Source organism: Mustelus asterias, chromosome 1 (assembly GCF_964213995.1).
Source record: "Mustelus asterias chromosome 1, sMusAst1.hap1.1, whole genome shotgun sequence".
NCBI classification, from domain to species: Eukaryota; Metazoa; Chordata; class Chondrichthyes; order Carcharhiniformes; family Triakidae; genus Mustelus; species Mustelus asterias.
Genome location: NC_135801.1, coordinates 108,316,611 through 108,334,349, shown reverse-complemented (window position 1 = coordinate 108,334,349; position 17,739 = coordinate 108,316,611). Strand labels below are relative to the sequence as shown.

Genomic DNA, 17,739 nt, shown 5'->3' with positions numbered 1-17,739 from the left:
TGCCACAACAGATCAATGTGCAAGATCTTCTCATGATCAGCATCCGAGGTGCCTCTAAATTGTTGGTCTTAGAGAAAGATGTATAAGCAGAAGCATCAAAATCCATTTGCCAGTTAATATTCAACAAAGCCTGATCAATATTGCATCTTCAACAATCATTCACTTGGATCTCTGCCTCGTCTTTCATCTTTTACGCTTCAGCCTGTGCATATGCTCCTTCCACTTGTTTCTCATGTTGACAAGGATCTCAAAACTCCAGAAGGCCGAACAATTACTCGCATAAGACCATAAGACCATAAGACATAGGAGCGGAAGTAAGGCCATTCGGCCCATCGAGTCCACTCCACCATTCAATCATGGTTGATTTCAACTCCATTTACCCGCTCTCTCCCCATAGCCCTTAATTCCTCGAGAAATCAAGAATTTATCAATTTCTGTCTTGAAGACGCTCAACGTCTCGGCCTCCACAGCCCTCTGTGGCAATGAATTCCACAGACCCACCACTCTCTGGCTGAAGAAATTTCTCCTCATCTCTGTTCTAAAGTGACTCCCTTTTATTCTAAGGCTGTGCCCCCGCGTCCTAGTCTCCCCTGTTAATGGAAACAACTTCCCTACGTCCATCCTATCTAAGCCGTTCATTATCTTGTAAGTTTCTATCAGATCTCCCCTCAACCTCCTAAACTCCAATGAATATAATCCCACGATCCTCAGACGTTCATCGTATGTCAGGCCTACCATTCCTGGGATCATCCGTGTGAATCTCCGCTGGACCCGCTCCAGTGCCAGTATGTCCTTCCTGAGGTGTGGGGCCCAAAATTGCTCACAGTACTCCAAATGGGGCCTAACCAGTGCTTTATAAAGCCTCAGAAGTACATCCCTGCTTTTGTATTCCAAGCCTCTTGAGATAAATGACAACATTACATTTGCTTTCTTAATTACGGACTCAACCTGCAAGTTTACCTTTAGAGAATCCTGGACTAGGACTCCCAAGTCCCTTTGCACTTTAGCATTATGAATTTTGTCACCGTTTAGAAAATAGTCCATGCCTCTATTCTTTTTTCCAAAGTGTACAACCTCGCACTTGCCCACGTTGAATTTCATCAGCCACTTCTTGGACCACTCTCCTAAACTGTCTAAATCTTTCTGCAGCCTCCCCACCTCCTCAATACTACCTGCCCCTCCACCTATCTTTGTATCATCGGCAAACTTGGCCAGAATGCTCCCAGTCCCGTCATCTAGATCGTTAATATATAAAGAGAACAGCTGTGGCCCCAACACTGAACCCTGCGGGACACCACTTGTCACCGGTTGCCATTCTGAGAAAGAACCTTTTATCCCAACTCTCTGCCTTCTGTCTGACAGCCAATCGTCAATCCATGTTAGTACCTTGCCTCGAATACCATGGGCCCTTATTTTACTCAGCAGTCTCCCGTGAGGCACCTTGTCAAAGGCCTTTTGGAAGTCAAGATAGATAACATCCATTGGCTCTCCTTGGTCTAACCTATTTGTTATCTCTTCAAAGAACTCTAACAGGTTTGTCAGGCACGACCTCCCCTTACTAAATCCATGCTGACTTGTCTTAATCCGACCCTGCACTTCCAAGAATTTAGAAATCTCATCCTTAACGATGGATTCTAGAATTTTGCCAACAACTGAGGTTAGGCTAATTGGCCTATAATTTTCCATCTTTTTTCTTGTTCCCTTCTTGAACAGTGGGGTTACAACAGCGATTTTCCAATCCTCTGGGACTTTCCCTGACTCCAGTGACTTTTGAAAGATCATAACTAACGCCTCCACTATTTCTTCAGCTATCTCCTTTAGAACTCTAGGATGTAGCCCATCTGGGCCCGGAGATTTATCAATTTTCAGACCTTTTAGTTTCTCTAGCACTTTCTCCTTTGTGATGGCAACCATATTCAACTCTGCCCCCTGACTTTCCTGAATTGTTGGGATATTACTCATGTCTTCTACTGTGAAGACTGACGCAAAGTACTTATTAAGTTCCTCAGCTATTTCCTTGTCTCCCATCACTAGATTACCAGCGTCATTTCTGCACTTAACAATGTGCTAAATGGTTAATGATGGCCAATCAAACTAGCTAGCCTGAAAATTAACTATTAATAGTCTGAAGTGTAATGTGGATAATGGTGCACAGCAAAAGGAGCTGATAAAGGGACAAGTACAGGAACAAAAGGATGGTCCATTGGAGGTGAAAGTGGTTGCAGAATTCCTGAGAGAAAATGGGAGCACTGGACAAGTTCTAAAGTTGTTAAGCTCGATAGGCTGCAAATTAGCCCGAGGTGTTCCATTGGCCCGAGATATTCCATTACCAAGCCCTTGATCATTCTTCATTTCTTCTTGATAATGAGGCATCAAGGGAGGGACTATTAGAACCAAATCAAATTCTGTTCCCACTTGATTCTGCAATGCATGATGGTGAGTAATGAGAAGCAGTGCAGTTTGTCCATCCTTAATCCAAAGTGCTGAAACCAACTGTAGTGCCCCTACTTCCACACCACTTCTATAATTCAGCATAGACTGCACATCAAATCTGAAAATGCAATGGCTTAGGCATTCATTGAATAAATTAACTACACATTGGGAGGGATACTGTAACTGTTTAACATCCTTAGAGTAGGTGAAGCCAAATGTTTAAGTCATTCCAATGTCAATAACACTCCTAGATGTTACACCTATCCTGTTGTAACTGGCCAGCATAAATTGTACCCGAGTTAGTACCTTTAACTTATTCTTTTTCCAGCAATGTAAATAAACCACTCATTATGTGCAAGTGCTTGAACACTTACGACTTATGGCTGAGCTAATGGAACTATGCTGCATTTTTTAAAAAAATGATTTGTTATAACAGCACTTTTGAAGTATGTGTGAGGAAAATGTGTAATCTTGGTCTGTTTTCTTATAGCAATAGAAAGCGGATGTCCGTGATTGTCCGTATGCCATCTGGAAAGCTGCGACTTTATTGTAAAGGAGCGGTAAGTCTTCCCTTAATCTTCATACTTATTACTTAACAGTATTTTCATAAAGTTGATTTTCCTGAACTATTTAAGTTAATAATGCTTTCCCTTTTCTTGATTTCTAATCATTTAAGTCCAAGTGAGATTTTGTGTTTCAATTATTGTATTCTGTAATTACCAAAACAAAACAATGTACTGTACAAATATTAAATACAGAAATAAAAACAAAAAAGTGCTGGAAATATTCAACAAGTCAGGCAGCATCTGTGGAGAGAAACAATGTTACGTTTCAGGTCAATGACCTTTCATCAGGAATAAAGAAAGATAGCAAGGTGGAGAATTTAAATAACAAATGACCGGAAGCTTGAGATAATGCTTCTGGACTGAATGAAGGTGTTCTGCAAAGTCCTCATCCAGTCTACGTTTAGTCTCCCCAGTGTAGAGGAGACCACATTGAGAACAGTGAATACAATATACTAAATCAAAAGTACAAGTAAATTGCTGTTTCACTTGAAAGGAGTGCTGGGAGCCTTAAATGGTGAGAAGGTAGGAGGTGAAAAGACAGATGTTGCAACAGCTGCCCTTGCACAGAAAGCTGCCGTAGGGAAGGAAGGATGTGTTAGTGGTGACTGGGGAATGGGCCAGGATGTCACGGAAGGAACAGTCCCTTCAGAATGCTGAAAGGGGAGGGGAGAGGGAGATGTGTTTGGTGGCATCACACTGGAACTGCCAAAATGGCAGAAGATGATCCATTGAACATAGAGGCTGGTGGGGTGGAAGGGGATTCTTATCTTGGTTCTGGGAGGGCGGGGAAGGGGTCAGAGCACAAGTGTGTGAAATGGCTTGGACATGGTGGAGGACACTGTTGACCACTCTGGGTGTGAATCCTCAGTTGAGGAAACAGGAAGCCATACCAGAGGAACTGCTGAAAATTTCCAGCATTTATTATTTTTATTTCATATTTCCTGCACTTGCAGTGTTTTGCTTAAATATAGTAAATTTTTAAATCCATTTTTATTCTGTGAAACAAACTGCATGGTTTGCCAATATACTTGTATCCAATTGGTACAATACATTTGCAAATTTTTCATTGTGTCATGACTTTTTAAAGGTTTATTCTTGGTTTAATTATTTATCAGGAATGGCTAAACTTTTTCTTCAGATTTTTGACTATATTTCAGTAGGTGTATTTTATTTCTTCCTCTCAGCATGTTCTTAGAATGGCATTTTCTCCACCTTTTCTTTGTAAATTATCAACTCCATCAATTCAGTCAATATTCCTTTTTAATATCGTTACACATGAAGAAAATCACATCGGCAATGAAACTCCACCTCTAAAATGTACAGTCTAAATAATTATCATAAGTTGCTTTGTTTTTGTGGCTGTTTTATCTGTTTTATGCTGTCAGTAAAATAATGTTGCTCAAGTCTGTATTTGCCCTTGTGTTTTTGCATCCAACTTCAAAAAGAATTCTAGAGGCTCATATGAGAGTAGGTGTGAAAGATGCAAAGTTCAGTTTAGGACTCAGAACTGCCACTGGGAAGCAGAAAGAATATCTAAGGCAGATCGAAACTTGTAACTGTTGGAAACTGTACAGGGGTTGGTATTTACTTCAATACAGCAACATAATTTAGTGACTGGCTGGTCTGCTTGTGAGCCGCAGCAGGGACATTCATTGATGCACCATTGGAAGTCAGTCAGAAAGCAGCTCTTCAGTTAAAATCACAATTACTCCTCCGCTGGTGACCATTCAGGTGGCCTAGGCCCCACGTTCTGAAATCCCTCCCTACATGTCTCCATCTCTCTACATTGCTCGCATCCTTGAAGACACTTCTTAGAACCTTCTTCTTTGACCAAGCTTTTGCCATGTAACCTAATATCTCCTTATGTGGCTTGGTGTTATACATTATTTTGTAATGCTCCTATAAAGTGCCTTGAGATGTTTCAATCCGTTAATAAGTAATTTTTGTTAAAAAAATCGGTTGACTCGCGATCAACCCAATATAAGTGCAGAGAATGACTTAGGTGGTGAATCTCATTTGGTGGAGATGGGGGAGTGAAGTTGAATTAGAAGGGAGAGAAAGGCGAGAGGGGAGGAAGGTTCAGGGGAGGGCAAGTGCGAGCATGATTCAGGGAATGCCCAGTGCTTACTTGCATGATCTGAAGGAGCGCTCCTGCTTCTGGTCCATGGAAAACCTGGCTCCAAGAACTGGCAACATTGTGCGCTAATTCTGACATTGGGATAAGGAAACTGATTTCTGTTATGTAAACAGGAGAGCTGATCTCGAGCATTCCCTTTTGTCCATAATAAAGTGAAGTCCAATCTAGCAAAGGGCATTGGCTCCCTGATCAAAGATTGAGAGGATGACTGGCATATAGAGATTATTTTCCATAAGTAGAATGCAGTGACAATGAAACATCTAGATAGAAACTTTAGCTTCCTTTGAATGAATGAGCTCAGATAAACTACATGACCAACTAAAACTGCATCCATTTTGTACGCAAAGCAGTTCACATCTTAATCTCAGTAACTCCTGGAAAGCAATTTTGAGACTGTTGTCTTGGCTGAAAAGGTAAATAATTTTTGTGCTCCACAATGTGAGCAGTCCGACCTTACCAGATTTAGTTGGATTTAGAGTAATCCGATGCAGCACAGAAGGAGGCCATTCAGCCCATTGAGTTCACATTGGCTCTCCTTGGAGCAATCCAGTTAGTCACACTCCCTTGCTTGATCTATATAGCCTGCAGGCCAATTTTCTTCAAGTGCACATCCACTTTCCTTTTGAAATCTTTGTTTTTGTTTCAGATCATTACCACTCACAGCCTAATAAAGTTATTCCCCCGACCCCCCACTCTGCATCTCCTGCCCAAACCTTAAATCTGTGTCCCCTGGTCCTTGTACTATCAACCAGTGGAAACAGTTTCTTCTTTGTCTCCCTTACCCAATGCTGTCAAAAGGGAAATGGCTCAGACCGCCGACTGCAGCTGTTGGTCAGATGAGCCGGAACTGCCCAAATATGGGATTCCTGTGCTCCATTCACAATATTCCACTTTGTGCAATGAGAAAAAACAATGGGTTTTTCATTAGTCATGTAATTTCCTGCCCATTGGTGTTTTGCAACTTCAAAGATGTAACCATGAATTCCTCATAGAAATGTTCGGCAAATGATAAATGGCTAATCCAGAGCCACTGGGAGTGAAGCAGATGTGGTTTGCTGTTTGGGTTGCTGATTTCTCCTTCTATGCACAACCAAAGGGCTGCTTAACATACCCATGGATTACCCACCTTTGTCTGTTACATTCCTGAACAATTGGAGCATTCTCCTTTTGGCAAGATTTCTTAAATGACCCCTCCAATCTGTTAGTTCCCACTAATTGTTCTGCCCCCATATCCCATTTTTCCCTGGTTTGCTAATTTGTTTAGCACTTTCAGTGTCCAATAACATCCAGTTCCGATGAAAGGTTAGCCGCCTGAAACACTTACTCTACTGTTCCTCTATTCACAGATGATGCTCATGCTGTTAAGTATCTGCAGCATTGGCTGATCTTGTTTTTACCAAAGTTACATTGAATTGAGTACATTTTTTCCTCAAATTATTTGGCAAGAATATTAACGGGTTAATTTACTTAAACTGAGTTGAAGATTCAGACAAGAACATTTTGTATCTATGGATAAAGAATAGTTTTAATACTTCAGAGTTCCTCATCTGTTCTTGAATATTTCTCTGACGGAAGGTTAGCCCACTGAGCAGTACAGGCTTTGGACAGAAAGGATTCTGAAGTAGGCTGCAGGACAGGGGTGCTCCAAAATATGTGCACGTAACGTGAGGGCTTTGTCCAATTTGGAGAGTTTTGATCTCTCACCCCAGATCAGCTAATTCCAAATTGTGGGCTTTTCCAAATACCAGAGGGTTTCTCCTCGTTCTTGGTGGGATGGCTCACAGTTTGATTTCCAACCTTGAAAGCAGGGAGATACATAATTCTGGTCTTGTCCAGGCAAAGTGGGCAGTACGGTGGCACAGTGGTTAGCACTGCTGCCTCACAGCGCCAGGGACCCGGGTTTGCTTCTGGCCTTGGGTGACAGTCTCTGTGGAGTTTGTAATTTCTTCCAGTGTCTGCATGGGTTTCCTCCAGGTGCTCCGGTTTTCTCCCACAGTCTAAAGATGTGTGCATTAGGTGGATTAGCCATTGTAAATGCATGAGGTTACATGGATAGGATGAGATTTGGGTCTAGGTAAGATGCTCTTTCGGAGAGTCGGTGCAGACTCAATGGTCCGAATAGTCTCCTTCTACACTGTAGGAATTGCCTGGGTCTAATTTAAACTTTTAATGGAAAACACTTGTGTACATTTTGAATAAAAATATTGGCCGGAATTCACCAAAAAAATTCTAAGTTCTCAACGTGCGGGAAATTGTGAGTAAACCCCACTTGTTTTTAGTGTGATTTCCAGAATGAATCTCGAGGACCAATGCTTACTTTACTCTCTTCCTTTTTGTAGGCTTGTAGAAGCTCTTACTGTTTGGTTTTACAATTCTTGCTCATTCTCTCTCATACTCCAATTTCTACCTTTTTTGTTTTTCTGTCATCCTTTGCTGGTTTCTAAAGAGTTCCTGATCTGCTGGACTAACATTAAACCTTGCAGCATGTACTCCTTTTCTTTCAATTTAATGCATATGATCATCATCCAATCTTCTCTCTCAACACAGTGGATGACCAAAAATCACACTTATATAGATGCAAAATGGATATGATGGAACTTAAACCCAGACATGAATTTGACACCCATCAGCATCCTACTGGGATGTTCAGTGCCAGTGAGCTGGGTGTTGTCCCAGTATGGAAGATTAAGATAAACAAGTGTAGAGCCCCTAACTGTAGATGATAGAGGAAGACCTCCTGTGCATGGACATGTATGAATTTCCAAGGCCAACCCCAGGCCATGAGGCTGATGTTCCAGGTGGATGTTTCAGGGCCTTGTCCAATGAGTAGCCCCATCTAAAAGGAGCTAAGATCAGATGGAATATCTCCATACACATGCACCTCCTTGATGCATCTGCAATCAGAGCTGGATACTGATTTTAGTTTCAAGGTAGCTTTAGTTGTAGAACAGGTGTAACAGCAAGCCTACCAGGTGACTAATGCTTCCAGCTACATCCATCTCACTTCATCATCATCTAGCATGTGCCTGACTCCAATTACCTTTGCAGCGAGGGCTCATCTCTCTAAACCACCTTTGTTGATGGTGGGCATGTGCAGCTGAGGATTTTCAAAGGAGCAACTCAACTCAGAATCTCCACACCTTGGTTGGAGCAACCCCTGCTGCAAGCAATCAAGTTCTGTTAATTCTATTAATAGTAGTTTCTGATGATAGGTAGTTGGAAAAGCAGCATCTTTCATAGGACGTTATGTAATGCAGGTGACAACCTGGTGTAATTGTAATATGCAAATTTAGTGATAAATCGTATTTTAGAACATGATTTTATCTTACAGGATACTGTTATTTATGAGCGGTTGTCTGAGAGTTCAAGATACAAGGACATTACTTTGAAGCATTTAGAGCAGTTTGCTACAGAAGGTTTGTACTTTACAGTGTGTATGCAATTGTTGTTAATGAATGGTTAGTGATTTTAAACAATAGTCTGGAGTTTCCACTTGGTTTCCACCCAGATGTCAGCACAATCTGTGTGGCATGGACTGAAATAGCACGAAAGATCACACAGTTTAAAAGGTGGATGAATTACGCCCATGAACGACCTGTCTCTGATTATAGTGACCTTTTACGCTGGCATAAATGTCAATTCATCCAAAGCAGGCCCAGCCCACAAAAGTGGCTAACCCTCCCCCCACGCCCACCCATGTCCACAGATATGTTGATTATAATTGACAAAAAGAGGAAAATAAGTAGATAATAAGAAAATAAGATAAGAAAATAAATAATAGAGGAAGAAAGATTACTTTATCAAAATATGAAAGCACTTTGCATACATCTGAAGAAAGGAAGAAAGACAGATGTTTGTTTAACAATAGCTCTAATTTGGTCTGTTCCATGATAGCTCCTCAATATGGATAATTGCAAATTGGTCTGTCCCACTATAGCTCCCCACATTGGTACATACGTTACCAAGTCGCTGAGTAACTCCAAAGGGTGGGGCACTATGGTCAGTCACTCTTCCTGGTCCTTCCTCCCATCTTCAGTGGTGACTATTCCACTACGGCTGCAGAACCAAGTCCCCTGAAGCAATGTCTCTTTTCAAACAAATTCCTGGCTGCATTCCAGTCTTTTGAGGCCAGGTACATTTGTTCCCTAAACAAATCTTATCAGTTCTTCCCACAAGGATGGAAAGGCCATGCAGACTTTGCAATATCCAAGTTGTTTATGCAGCTCTTGATGGTGTCTTCTCATTTGCTATCAATCGGGCATTATGCCCACCAATTAGACTTCATCTTCAGATGCTTCAGGTGGCCACACCAGATAAGATTACTCAGTCTCCTGATCTGTGCTCACTTAATGCAGTAAAAGAAGATTTTTGATATACAAAAAACAATTTATTTTAGTATTCTAACTTGAAAAATGGAAAAACAAAGATGTAGTCCAAATACCATCTGTGATGGCCAGTATGAAAAGAAATGAAGGTCTAGAAAAACAGGTCATTACTGATTATTGTTGATTAATTGCTCAAAAGTATATCAATAGCTGGGTTAGGATCAATGCCCACCGACTGAGATTTAAATACAAAATGACTTTAAATATTCACTGTAGGTTTAAAATCAAAACAAAATAAAATACAAGATACAAAATTACAAAAAAAGTGACTGCCGGCCTACATGGCACTGCTCTGTTGAGACTAAGAGAGTTGGCTCTTGCTGTAACTGCCTTCCCTGCTACATGTCTCCAGCTACTGCTTTGGGTGGCAAGGATTCTGTCTGATGAGGTTTCAAGTCAGTTGCTGGGAGATTTTGTTGCAGGCCCATTGAGTCCCTTCTTTCCAAAGTGAGGGGGTTGAAACTTGAGGTTTGGTTTAGTAGCATGCGATGGCTTCTGCAATCAACCAGTCAACGTTTACCCTTTTCAGGTGGACTCAGCAAGTCAAGCATGCTTTGGGAGAAAGAGAGGTTTCTCATTCCTCACTGGTTCTGCCTGGAGCCTTTCAGCAGAACAGCAGTTGATTTCTTGATGCAGCCACCTTTGACTCCCAGCGGTCGGGCTGGGCTGAGCCGACAGTGGGCGGGTGAGGTTGGGGTGCTGGTACCAATCTTGGGTGGGGAGAGTCCCTTCGGAGAGTGGTAAAGCAGTGTGGGAGGAGCCTGGTGGGGAAAGGGGAAGTGCCATGAAGGGGATCAGATGGGTGGGTGGGGTAAGTTGGTGTGGTGGGGGGGGGGGGGGGGGGGTGGAATCTCATGGGTCAGTGCTATAGTTACCTAGAAGTTAGAAGTGGTGTTAATTTTTCTAACTTTTTCTGGTTAACTATTTCTGTATGACAGCCAGAACCATCCGAAGTTTGCAATTTATATCCCACTTTCGGATGGTTCCTAGTGGAGGGCAATTGCCCAAAGGAAGTTTTAACTTCCTGGACAAATGCCCTGCAATCCTTAGGCAAGTTTTGGGGTAGAGGGGGCAGTGTACCCCAACACATCTTTGGGGCACACTCCAGATACGCTGCCTTGGAGCTCAGAAGTTATGGCCCATGTTTTAGGAAATATGTGACCGTAGAATTTCTTACTGGGCCAAATTGCGGAAATCCAATTTATTAAATCCCCTCAAAATTTTCTGAAATTTCTGTAACTTCTGATTAAAAATGAAGTGAATTTCAGTGAGGTTGTGACCAGCTGCCTGAAATTCCAGTATCATTCATTGCCTCTTATTTACTAAAGTATTCAGTGATTGTGTGCTGAAATTGAATATGAAAATACCTATTCCGAATTTACATGCGAGGCTATTTTGAAATATCTTTGAGCCATTTCGAGGCTTTGGTAGCTTAATGCCATCTTTACATATGGTCAAACACAAGCTAACTGACCAAAAATCAGCCGTAGTTTATCTTACGCTGAAGCTACTTTAAGCTGCGTGAAAACCCACTGTAGTACTGCCATTTCCTGAACCTCAAACTTCATGCAGTTTACTATGTGCAAGCCTGCCAGAATTTTATAAACGAACTTGCTATCCAGAAAATCCATGGGGCTGATAAGTGTGAATGAGTCCTGGCAGGCTTACATTCTACATGCAGCAAATGGCAAGCTCTGCTGCTAGTGAACTGGAGAAATAGAATGGATAAGACGAGAGAAGGTAAAACTGCTTTCATCCGACAGAATGTAGAAAGGTCATGAAATTAACCCTGATCATCTAGTAGCATGAGAGATGATAGATTGGGATATCCACACTATGGCCACATCTGTGTACTTAACATTTCTCATCTAGTTCTGCCTATTGGCAGAGATTACTGACTGAAGGCCTGCAATGTTTGTTCAATTGCCTGCTCATAACGAAAAGCTGGCAGTATTCCAGCTGAGTAGAAGCAAGATTGTTGCTGTGTAATATAATATGAAAGGCATAGACATTTTTGCTTAAAACACTTTTCATTATTTCATCTGGACATTATAATAAAAACAGAGGAATTTTTGGCTATAAATTGGAACCATTTTCCAAGATTTTATAAAATAGAATGAGTTTGCAATACTGCCACTAACTACCCTTTGTATTGGAATATATCCTTCAATTTCCTTACCCTTATGAGCAATTTTTTTTGTTCTGACAGATCTTTTCTTTTCATGGTTATATTTGGTTTGACTTGTTCTATTAGAACTGTAATAACATTGAACCTTTACTGTTGCAGGTTTGAGAACCTTGTGTTTTGCTGTGGCTGAGATTTCTGAGACTATGTACCAAGACTGGTTGGAAGTATACCATCGTGCTTCTACTGCACTGCAGAACAGAATACTCAAACTTGAAGAGAGTTATGAACTGATTGAAAAGGTATGTATTTCAGACACACTTGTTTTAAATTTTAAAAATTCATTTATAGGCCAGCATTTATCGCCCATCCTACTTGCCCTTGAGCAGATGGTGGTGAGCTGCCACATTGCTGTTAGGAAGGAAGTTCCAGGATTTCATCCAAGCGGAAGTGAATGACCAGTGATGTATTTTCAAATCAGGATAACGAGTGACTTAAAGGGGAACCGACAGGTGGTGGTGTTCCCATGTGTCTGCTGCTCATGCCCTTCTAGATGGCTGTAGGTTTGGGAAGTGCTGCCAAAGGAATCTTGGTGAATTCAAGGTGCAGTGCATCTTGTAGGTGATGCACATTGATAATGACTTATGAAAAGGATGGTCTTCTTTAGTTAATGAGGGAGTCGCAGGCAGCTGGTGAGTACAGCCCCCCCCCCACTGGGTATGTTTTTGGTGAGGGGATGTGGAGGGCACATATAACATAAGGGGTAGCAAGCCACCACTTCCCTGATCACTCCCAAGCTGTCCCCCATAAGACAGTAGGTGGGCAGGCACTGAAACTGGCAGCCCACTCGCCATTTTTAAATAACTAAGCATCAATTAAGTTTGGTAACAAGTCAATTGACCTCTATAATATGCTGCCCATGTCGTGAAATGGTTGGTGGGAGTGGGCAAGCTGTTTCTTTTTTAAATAATTTTTGTAAAGGCGGGAAGGAAGTGGGTGGATAACATCACTTTTGGAGGGGGAGGGGGGGTTCCCTTTGCTCATTGAGGCACCCCACCCAAGATGTATCCACCTTTGTTCCTCCCCATCATGTCCTTCAAAACAGTCCCCCCCCTCTGCCCACTGAGGGGGCGACAGCCCATTCTTAGCCTGTTTTGCGCTCTGATACCATGTTATGGTTGCAGGGTGAGCTTCTTTTCAGTGCCTGAGTTCATGCCCACTGTGTAGTCCTTCCCTATATTATAGTTATGGGCTACTACAGCTGTAGCATTGTCAGATTTCATCCAGTGTAAAAATAAGTGATCCTATTACTGACAAACTTGATATTGTAAATAATCAGGTCATGAGTTGTGCAACTAAGATCAAGCTGTGAACATACCTTATTTCAATTTCCTTCAAATTCTAATACAAAAGCAAAATACTGCAGACGCTGGAAGTTTGAAATAGAAACAAAACATGCTGGAAATGCTGAGCAGGCCAGGCAGCATCTGTGGAGAGAAACCGAGTTAGTGTTTCAAGTTGATGACCTTTCAGCAGAACTGAAGAAAGATAGAAATGTAAGAATTATTAAGGCAGTGGAAGGGAGGAGGGCAGGAAGAATGAAGGTGAAGGTCTATGATTGGGTGGAGTGCAGGAGAGATTAAGTAACAAAATATTTCATGATATAATAGCCAAATAGAGTAAAGGCAGAAAGGTTGTGTCCAAATGAAGCATGAATGGATATATAGTAATCATCAGAATGCAATGTGAAGGGATAAAGAAAGAAACAAGACACGACCAACCTAGAAAAACAAACAAAAAGGAAAAAAAAACACATGGAGCATGATGAAGGCAGAGATTATGGTCTAAAGTTGTTGAACTCTATGTTGAGTCCAGAAGGCTGTACAGTACTAAATTGAAAGTTAATGTACTATTCCTCAAGCTTGCATTGAGCTTCATTGGGATATTGTAGCAGGCCGTGGACAAAATGGTCAGCATGGGAGCAAGGTGGAAATGACCAGCAGCCGGAAACTCTGTCATGGTTACGGACTGAACTGAGGTGTTCTGCAAAGCAGTTACCCAGTCCATAGTTGGTCTCTCCAGTAGAGAGCAGGCCATATCAGTGAACAGCACATATAGTACACTAAATTGAAAGAAGTTGAAGTAAATCATTGTTTCATTTGGAGGGAGTACTTCGGACCTTGGATAGTGAAAAGAGAGGAGCTGAAAGGACAAGTGTTGCATCTCTTGCAGTTGCATTGAAAGGTGCCTTAGAGACAGGAAGGGGTGTTACAAGTGGCAGGAATAAACCAGGTGGTTTTGGGGGCAGCGGTCCCTTCAGAATGCTGACAACAAAGATGTGTTTGGTGGTGGCATCATGCTGGAGCCTTTGGGAGTGGCAGAGCAGATCTGGCAAAAATGGCAAAGTGTAAAAGATGACAATGTACCTGAGCTACCAACATTTTCCTGAGTGTAAGACCAGAAAAGAATGGAATTTTTCTCAACTCTACCATCGTGTCCAAAAATCAGGATGCATATTAATCTCCACAAAAAAGTTATAAATACAAGTAAAATACTGCTGATGCTGGAAATCTGAAATAAGAATAAATATGCTTAAAGACGCAGCAGGTCAGGTAGCATCCGTGGCAAGAGAAACAGAGTTAACGTTTTGATGACTCGAAGAAGAGGCTCTGAAGAGGAGTCATATGCACTTGAAACATTAACTCTTTCTCTGTCTGCAGATGCTGCCAGGCTCACTGAGTTTTTTCCAGCATGTTCTGTTTTTATTTTATATTTTTAAAAAAAGCTTATAAATGTTCACTTCATTTCTTGGTATCTAAACCGCTGGTTAACTGTAGGCAACTCTAGTATATCTGCACTTGTGGCAATTTTATAATTTGTGTTTTGGTGACTAAATGTTTAGAATAAGGCAAGCAACTCAGCACAGACATAGCTAGATTGCAATCCGAATGTACTACAACATTTGCATATCTATCTTTGCATAAATAGTTGGCTCTTTAGTGAATCCTATTGAGAAATATTGTGGAGAACATTTAAACTTATTTGTCCTTTTAAGACCTCAGAATATACTGTAAGAAATCATAATGAGAATCAATTTTCAAGCTTCAGATTGCACTCTGAATCATGCCTGACAGCTCACTAAATTATTTGAAACTAGTTTCTGAGTGAGGCTGGGATGTGACACTCTATTGCAACCTTTCAAATTTTTAGTCTGGATCTCTGTAAATTTGGACACTGAGAGAATCACTGTCATTCGCGACACCTTCTTATTTCTCTTGTTTTCATGGGCTTTTGCATATTTATCGGTATAGATCCTGCACTGATCTGATCTGACAGTTCTATTTGCAAAAGCCAACATTCATTTTCCACTTTGCTGCTCAAGGGCCATGCTTGGAAATTAGATTGCTCATCATTGTGGGAAGTGTTGGCCTAGATTTTGCTGCGTTCACTGTCATCACTCTGCTAAAATAGATAGCAACTTCTGTAGTTCTGACATCCACAGAACAACATGAAAATCCAGATGTTATTGTGAGTCTACATTACTCCATAAGGTGCACTATCAAGGTACCCACAGACTGCTATCTCCCTTTCAAACATGAATAAACTTCTGCTCTGATGGTGTTCATCTCGTTCTAAAAACCCTGGAAAATGTTCAATCTTGATGAATGAGGGGTTCTCCCCAGGAACCCTGCCAATATTTATCCCTCAGCCCGCCAGATGATTTGGTCATTATCTCATAGCTGTTTGTGAAACCCTGCTGTGCACAAATTGGCTGCTGCATTTCTTGCATTTACAACAGTGGGTACAATTAAAAAAGCTGTGGAGTGCACGCAAATTTCCTGCCGAAATTGACAAGGTCTTGCTGGATATGGTGCTAACCACTGTGCCACCCTGCCGTCCTATCATTTACCACAGGTGACCTCCAAATTAACTACTTGTGGGCCTGCCATCTAATTAAGGCTGGCAGGTGGGATCCTGATGCTGCCATCAGGATCCCACTGCCAGAGGGCTGTCAGCTCTGAAGCCTCAGCAGCGCCCCCTGGATAGGTGGTCGCCGATCAAAAATGCAAGATACTTGGGGGACGACAGAGGTAATTTAAAAAAAAAATCATGGGACCCAATGTCAGCAAGGTAACCCATCTAGGGAAACCTTTGGAACCTCTGGGTCTGCCTTTTCTGCCTGCAGCCCATATTTGTTTGATTAACACTCTGCTGCACAGGGGGGGGGCTGCCTCCATTTAACTGGCAGCCACCCAACATGGGCCTGAGGGATTCTGGTATCATCCCTACAAATTTTTATACAAATAAAAAATGATCAATTTACTATGGTTTTAAGTAATTAGCAAATGTTCTTGAGGCTAATTACTGCATCACACAGTCAGCTAAATACAAACCGCACCACCAAATGGCCCCAATTTAGGTGTTTAGATATTTAATTACGGTAATTGGAGCCGGCAACCTCTCTGTCCCACCATTGGTAAAATGTGAATCTAATAATTCTCAGGTGATTTGTGGTACATAATCTGAATTGGATAAATCAGTGGTCTTCATTGTGATCTAATCAGCACATGTTATAAACAGATAATGTTTTTCATTCCAGTGATTTTTTTATTATTTATACACTGAATGTGGGCATCGCTGGCTAGGCTAGCTTTTATTTTGCTGAATAATGAGAGACTAAGAAATAAAAATTGAGAAATTATAATCTTTGTTGGCACAATGATGCCCTGGCTTCTGGGGTATGATGCTTCTGGACACCGTTCAACATCACTTCAAATACAAAGGAGAGAGACAATGGCTGGAATTTTCCAGCTGTTCACGCCGATGGGATCTTCTGGTCCCGCCGATGGCACACCCGAGCCTGGGTTTCCGGGCAGCATGGGGTTCAGTCAATGGAAAATCCCATTGACAGCAGCCAGAGCAGAAGATCCTGTCATTGGTAAACGGCAAGCTATCTCCCATTGTGAAAAAGACACTTCAGAGGCAAGAAAAATCCCACCCCCCTCCCCCGCCCCTGTCATTGTGACCAGCATCGAGATTCTGGGATCTTGCGAAATGTGAAAATTCTGTTGTTTTCACCTGTTCTGGCTAAAATCATAGAATCCCTACTGTGCAGAAGGAGGCTATTCGACCCACCGAGTCTGCACACCTCTTTGACAGAGTATCTTATCCAGGTCCTCCCCTCTGCTCTATCCCTATAACCCCACATATTTCCCAAGGCTATTCCATCTGATCTACACATCTTGGGACGCGAAGGGACAATTTACCGAGGCCAATCCACCTAACCCGCACATCTTTGGACTTGCTGTTAAGTATATGTAAAATTTTATTTAATACATTCTATTTGATAAATACTAGTTATTCGTACCTTGTAGGTCGAGCACAACTGAGGACTGTGGTGTTGGAAATTAAAAATTCAGACCTTCAATTTTTTATAAATTAAAAAGCTTTACACCTTGAAACCCTAAACTTTACATTACCATCGCTGAATCCCCCACTAATCAACATCCCGGGGATTACATTGATCAGAAACTGAACTGGACTAGCCATATAAATACTGTGGCTACAAGACCGGGTCATAGGCAGGGACTTCTGTTGAGGGTAACACACCACCTGACTCCTGAAAGCCTGCCTACTATCTATGGGGCACAAGTCATAGTGATGGAATTCTCTCCAGTTTCCTGGGTGAGTGCCGTTACAACCACATTAGACCCAGGACAGAGCAGCCTGCTTGATTGGCACCCTATACACTACTTTAAACATTCCCTCACTGCGCCAGTGATGGCAGTGTGTACCATCTACAAGATGTATTGCAGAAATTCATCAAATCTCCTTCAACAGTATCTCCCAAACCCATGACCTCTACCACTTGGAACGACAAGGGCAGCAGATGCATGAGAACACCACTACATGCAAGTTCTCCTCCAACTCTTTCACCATTCTTACTTAGAACTATATTGCCATTCCTTCACTGTTGCTGGGTCAAAATCCTGGAACTACCTCCCCAACAATACGGCCGGTGTACCTGCACTGCATGATTCAAGAAGGCAGTCTTGCCAGCAACATGCTTATTCCCATAAAAGAATATTTGAC

General features: G+C 41.9%; 1 protein-coding gene across 7 annotated transcripts in view; it reads left to right on the top strand.

The window, feature by feature from the left end:
- The window catches only part of atp8a1 (ATPase phospholipid transporting 8A1), a 369,658-nt gene that overhangs the window by 210,089 nt on the left and 141,830 nt on the right, over positions 1-17,739 (top strand). For all 7 annotated transcript variants that reach the window (XM_078216784.1, XM_078216762.1, XM_078216795.1 and 4 more), the window contains 3 exons: positions 2,924-2,993; positions 8,468-8,552; positions 11,809-11,948. In XM_078216784.1, coding sequence (XP_078072910.1) covers positions 2,924-2,993; positions 8,468-8,552; positions 11,809-11,948 — 295 coding nt within the window. The remainder of the gene's footprint in view (positions 1-2,923; positions 2,994-8,467; positions 8,553-11,808; positions 11,949-17,739) is intronic.